Source organism: Beta vulgaris, chromosome 6, assembly GCF_026745355.1.
Source record: "Beta vulgaris subsp. vulgaris cultivar EL10 chromosome 6, EL10.2, whole genome shotgun sequence".
Lineage (NCBI taxonomy): Eukaryota > Viridiplantae > Streptophyta > Magnoliopsida > Caryophyllales > Amaranthaceae > Beta > Beta vulgaris.
In genome coordinates this window covers 53,500,431-53,505,938 of record NC_079207.1, presented here as the reverse complement: position 1 = coordinate 53,505,938, position 5,508 = coordinate 53,500,431, and the positions used below count along the sequence as shown (strand labels likewise).

Sequence of the window (5,508 nt, the reverse complement as noted above, 5' to 3'; positions counted from 1 at the left end):
GGTGCTCTAGCTTGAAAAACTGGTGGTGTATTAAAGTTTTTGCGAGGTGGAGGAGGTGGATTAAGTTGTGCTTGAATGTTCTTGTATGAGAATGCAGGATTATGCTTCCATCCTTCATTGTACGTGTTAGAATAAGGATCATATGGCTGCTTTGGATTGGAGTTATAAAGAGCATTGGCTTGCTCAATTTGCATCCTATCATTGTTGATTTGACATTCTGTAGCAGCATGTCCTTGTACTCCGCACATCTGACATGAGACCATCATAGATGAACCAGCTTGGAGTCGATCAAACTTGTGAGATAGTGCCTGCACAGTATTGGTCAAACTGGTTAATGCATCAACATCATATTTACCTCCCTTCTTAGCACGATTGCGACCATTTGGATGGTAGTTGTCATTGGCCGCCATCTTCTCAATCAACTCCTTTGCTTCGGTTGGGTTCTTAGTCATAAGGGAACCACCTGAGGCAGCATCAATGTAGATACGAAACTTATATGTCAAACCATTGTAGAAAGTCTGTATCAACATCCATTCAGGAATCCCATGATGAGGACATTGTCTTTGCAAACGTAGAAACCTTCTCCATGCTTCATACAATGATTCGTCGTCATGTTGCTCAAAGGTTGCTAACTCGTTCCTCAGCTTCACGGTCTTTTCTTGCCCCAAAAACTTCACCAAGAATGCTTTTGCAAGTTTCCCCATGTATCAAAAGTTCCGACACCTTCATCTCTTAACCACTCCCTTGCCCTATCTCGAAGAGAGAAAGGAAAAATGCATAGTCGAATAGCATCCTCACTCACATTGTTGATTTTCACTGTGTCGCATTTCTCCAAGAAACTAGCAATGTGACTCACAGGGCATTCATTGGGTAACCCTGCAAATGAATCGTTGGAGATGAACTGGATGAATTGAGGCTTAAGTTCAAAATTTGCAACATTGACAGCAGGTCGTACAATGGTCGATAATGCACCAGTTGTAGTATCTGGTACACCATACTCCCAAAGAGTTTTAGTTGCTTCTTCACCCATTGCTTTCTTCTTATTCTTAATTCGTCTCTTTGTACTTCCTTGCTTGCGTGCAGTGGCTTCGATTTCAAGATCAAAGGAATCAAATTCCGTGGACCTATACGTCGAGTTTGCATGCAACAAAGAAAGAACTAAAAACAAAAGATCAAATAAACAAGAAATGATAGCCGAAGCAGCAAACTAAAAAAAAAACTTAGCAAAAATAAAATCAAAAATAACTAATTTAAATACCGTTGCAACGGCGCCAAAATTTGAAAGGCGTGTCGCGTACCTAACAAAAATAACCTAACTATTCCTCCTAACTAATGTAGTCGGGCAAGTAAGGATCGAATCCCAAGAGACTAACTGATTCAAAGTAGTTAAATTGACTCTAATTAATACTAAGCAAGTAATCAATATAAGTGTTAATGAACTAATCTAAATAACTAAAGCAAATGAAATTATCAAGAGTGAATCAAAGACTAAAGACATCTAGGTTTAAGTATCCCCACTAACACGAATTAATACCACAAATAAATCCCTTCCCTTAATTAACTAATAGATAACTCATAAGATAGACGCGCCCTAATAATACTAAGGATTTCTTTCGATCAATCAATAGCTTCCCTAACAATGCAATCATGCCTATTTTCATGGAGTCATGCAAATTAAGGACTTTAGACATAGCATCCTAACATCCTAATAAATTTCATCAACTACTTTCGTGATGATTTCCTTTATCTTAAATTAGGGTTCTAGATTTGATTAAGATTCAACTTTCGTTGCAAAAATAATCACATTCAATATATACTATTTCTAGTCATGAATTGATAATTAAAACCAACCCTAAAATAAATGAATCATAAATTAATAAAGTTTGGGAATTGGGAATTAAACAGATCAATTCATGTTAGGGTTCAACCTAACCCTAGAATAGAAAATACTCACACATGATGATTGAATAAACAAAATAAAGATTAAAAGAAAGCATGATTAACAAAATAATAAATAGAATAGAGAAGAGAAAATAATACTTGAATTAATTGATGAAATTGCAAACTTGAATGTCGAAAACAAAGACTTGAGGAAAGCATGGAAAATGGCGTCAAACACGTGAAGCAGTCAAGAAGCCAAACCAATCTCACGTTATTTCTCCCTCCGAATCCCCCTTTTTATTTCTATCCAAAACCTATTTATATCTATCCAAATACAAGGAGTTTGACTAGGATTTGGACTCCTAAAACACTCTAAAACTAAGATTACGTAATATTGAAATTGGAGACCGCCATGGCCTTGCGGTAAGCTTGAAAGGACCGCCAAAGGGTGGCGGTTTAGCTGTTTTTTTGTTCTCTTGCTATCAAAAGTATATTTTGTAGCTTCTTAGGCATGGTAATTAATGGTTACCAAAGCCATATCGCAATATATCTTCAAAATCATTGTAGGATAAAGCTATCAATCCATCTGAATGCTCCGCAATCATCCAAGCTTTCGTGCAAATTCCAATCAACTCCAATAAACGCCATAATCCTACAAAAGATAAAACAAATACACCCGAGGAGAGCAATAGCGAAAAGTAAAGAATAATAGCTTTAAGAGATTAATTATATGGGGAAAATATGATGAAAACACACGAATATATCACATAAAAATGAGTATATAAACGTGTTATCACAACTCTATCAATATAAATGGAATTATTAAATCCCTATAATGGATCAATTTTTTTTAAAAAAAGCCAAACACATTAAACTTTCGTCGTAGAAGTTCCTTGGGTTTGCCTTCACTACAACCTTCCAATTTGGCTTCGCAACGTCCTGAACATAGTTCACTTGCCCAACTTGTGAAGCTAAAATGTAAGGATCATTTCCCAACACCTTTCCAATATTGACACTGATGAATTCAAAGAAATCTTTAGTTATTCCTCGCCCATGACTATGAACATCCCACCAATCACACATGAACAAAGTGACAAGATTTCCTCCTGTGTACTGTACTTTAATGATTTCGCGCAGCAGACCGTAATATTCAAGATCATTTTCCCCCAACACAACAATCCCACTGTTTTGTGTCTCTCTTTCCATTTCACTGTCCTTTGTGCAGAACATAAAACCATTTACCATGTAGCAGTTCACAGTCGCTACAACACGGTGTGGGCCATCCGCTAAAGCCTGTACATGTTCAGTCACAGCATGATGCTTTTCTTGAGCTACAGAAGTCACCTGCACCAAACATTATTCCAACTTATATACGTAAATAGGTAGACATAAGATGACCTATGAGGGAGGCAAATTGCTCGTTATTTTATCTTACTCGATGTTTGAACCATTGAATGAACTTGCGCTTCCTAGCGATTGTCATCTTTGTTGTGTTTGAAATTTCACGCTCATACTCACTAGTGCAAAATAGGACAATAATGGTGAATTACAAACTTAGCATATATGTAGATGGTATGATTGCAGAACACTAAAACTTGCTGAATGAATGGCTTCACTTCTTCACAATTATTGAGCACATATTAATATTGGGTGAGATGTTTCTCACTTTTCCTCCAAAGTCCTGATCTTTTCAGGGTTTATGATTTCGGGTTTCTCTCGTTCAAGTATAAAAGGAAATCGCGGGTTTGTGATTTGGGTGCATTTAATGCTAGTGCTTTAATCGATCTTGGCGTGGAGTGTATTACTTTGTCATTTGGTATTTCAACGATTGTTCAGGTGAAGCTGGCGCTGTCTTTGCGTCTTTCTAAGGGTGTTTTATTTGATGCGAGTGAGGTTTCGAAATTTTTGCTTCAAAATCCCTTCCCTCATTTCAATGGGGCTGGTAAGTATATAACTCCCTATACAAAGGAGGTTCAATTAACCGGTTCTGATATCCTTGTTTCATGCTTTCTGCTATCTTTTAATTCTTATAGTTATTTAAGTTGCTCTTATTCCTTTTTTAGTCACAGTATGGAGCAATCTTCCTGTTTCAAGGAAGCTCTTCTCTCCTTTAAATCTTTGTCTGCTAACCCTATCTCTTATGAGAATATTATGAATGCTGCTGGCTCTCCAGAAGTTCCTGATGCTCCTTCTGATGGAGGTGTTTCATTGTTAGATCTTATTGTTCCCCAATTTGCTCCGGCCTCTGTGGTCTTGGATGAACTCCCTCAAGTTAAGCAAGACATTGTGGAGCTCACAAAATCTTGTCTGATAGGTAAAATGCTTAGCTCTGTTGTTGACACTCGTACCATTATTTCTCGTACCAAAGCTGATTGGAAATTTATTAAAGGGGAGGTGGAATACCTTGAAATGGGTAATGGTTGGCTTATGCTCAAAATTTCTAACCCTGGGGACCTTTCTCTCGTATGGAGTGAAAGGCCCTGGCATGTTCATGGTGATATCTTTGTGATTTATCCTTGGCGCCCATCTTTTGATCCTTACCTTGAGGAGATAAAGTGGGTAGATTTGTGGATTCGTATTCCTAGACTTCTTACTGAGTTACTCAATTTTGATTATGTGGCTAGCTTTTTGTAAGCCAATGGTACTGGTGCTTTAATAAAACTTGATCCTAGATCCTTGTTAAGGCATAAAATTAGATTTGCTCGTGCTTGTGTTCGTGTTGATATCAAATCCCCTCTGTTAGAATTTGCTGAGGTCTGTAGGCATGGTGACCTTGTTCAAGGTTATGTTATCTGGTATGAAGACTTTTCTTCAGGTTGCTCCTTTTGTGGGTCTGATGACCATATTATTGACTGTTGTCCTCTATTAACCTCCCCTAAAAAGGAGATGAAAGTGCGTCTTATGAAAAATCCCACACATAATTATCTTTATGATAATCTAGGTAAAGCCGGCCAAGCTAATCTTGATACTACAGCTGAGCAAGCTTATGTAGTTCAAGCTCAGGCTAAGCATGTAGCTAATGCTGCAATGGGTAAGATGGCTAAGAAGGTGGTACCCCCAAAAAAACGTTATAACCCTGTCAGATCTTCTTTTTCCAAGAAAACTAATGTGTTTCATGAACGTATTGATGATTCTAACCCTCTTGTGGGTATTCCTGAAAATGTTGCTTTGAAATCTAGCCATGGTATTGTAATCAAGGAACCTTCTGAGGTTCCTAGGTCTGCTGGTAAGGCTTCTGAGGTTGGTTTAGTTCCTCCTGCTGTTGCTGAGAAGAAAATGAGAACAGATGCTATGCTTGATAAAGGTAAGGGAAAGCTTATCATTGCTTCCCCCCACAGTTGAGATCTCCTCTGATGATGAGGATTTAGGGAGGCTTATTCCTCTGTGCTCCCTCCCTCTATGGATATTAATACTCAGATTGAGCATGGTGATGGAGACATAGGGGAGTTGGGCTTACCTCTTGTTCCTGCTCTTCCTCCTATCAAAGTGTTCCACACTTCTCATCTTTTCTCTAAGTCCTACTATGATGACATGCTCTGTGATGATGAATTTGCTGCTGCTCTTTCTCCCCATGGGAGTGCAGAAAAGTCTGGTAGTGGTGCTTTCTTTCTCGACCTGCCTATTAAT

General features: G+C 38.1%; 1 protein-coding gene and 1 non-coding gene across 2 annotated transcripts; both read left to right on the top strand.

The window, feature by feature from the left end:
* Positions 1-540: 540 nt before the first annotated feature.
* Positions 541-647, top strand: LOC125499180 (small nucleolar RNA R71). Its single transcript, XR_007275897.1, has one exon. It is a non-coding gene; the product is annotated as a small nucleolar RNA R71 (small nucleolar RNA).
* A 3,304-nt stretch (positions 648-3,951) lies between these two features.
* Positions 3,952-5,223, top strand: LOC125498562 (uncharacterized). Its single transcript, XM_048646793.1, has 2 exons — positions 3,952-4,511; positions 4,554-5,223. Exons 1-2 carry the CDS (start codon positions 3,952-3,954, stop codon positions 5,221-5,223), a joined length of 1,230 nt encoding a protein of 409 aa, XP_048502750.1.
* The last annotated feature ends 285 nt before the right edge of the window (positions 5,224-5,508 follow it).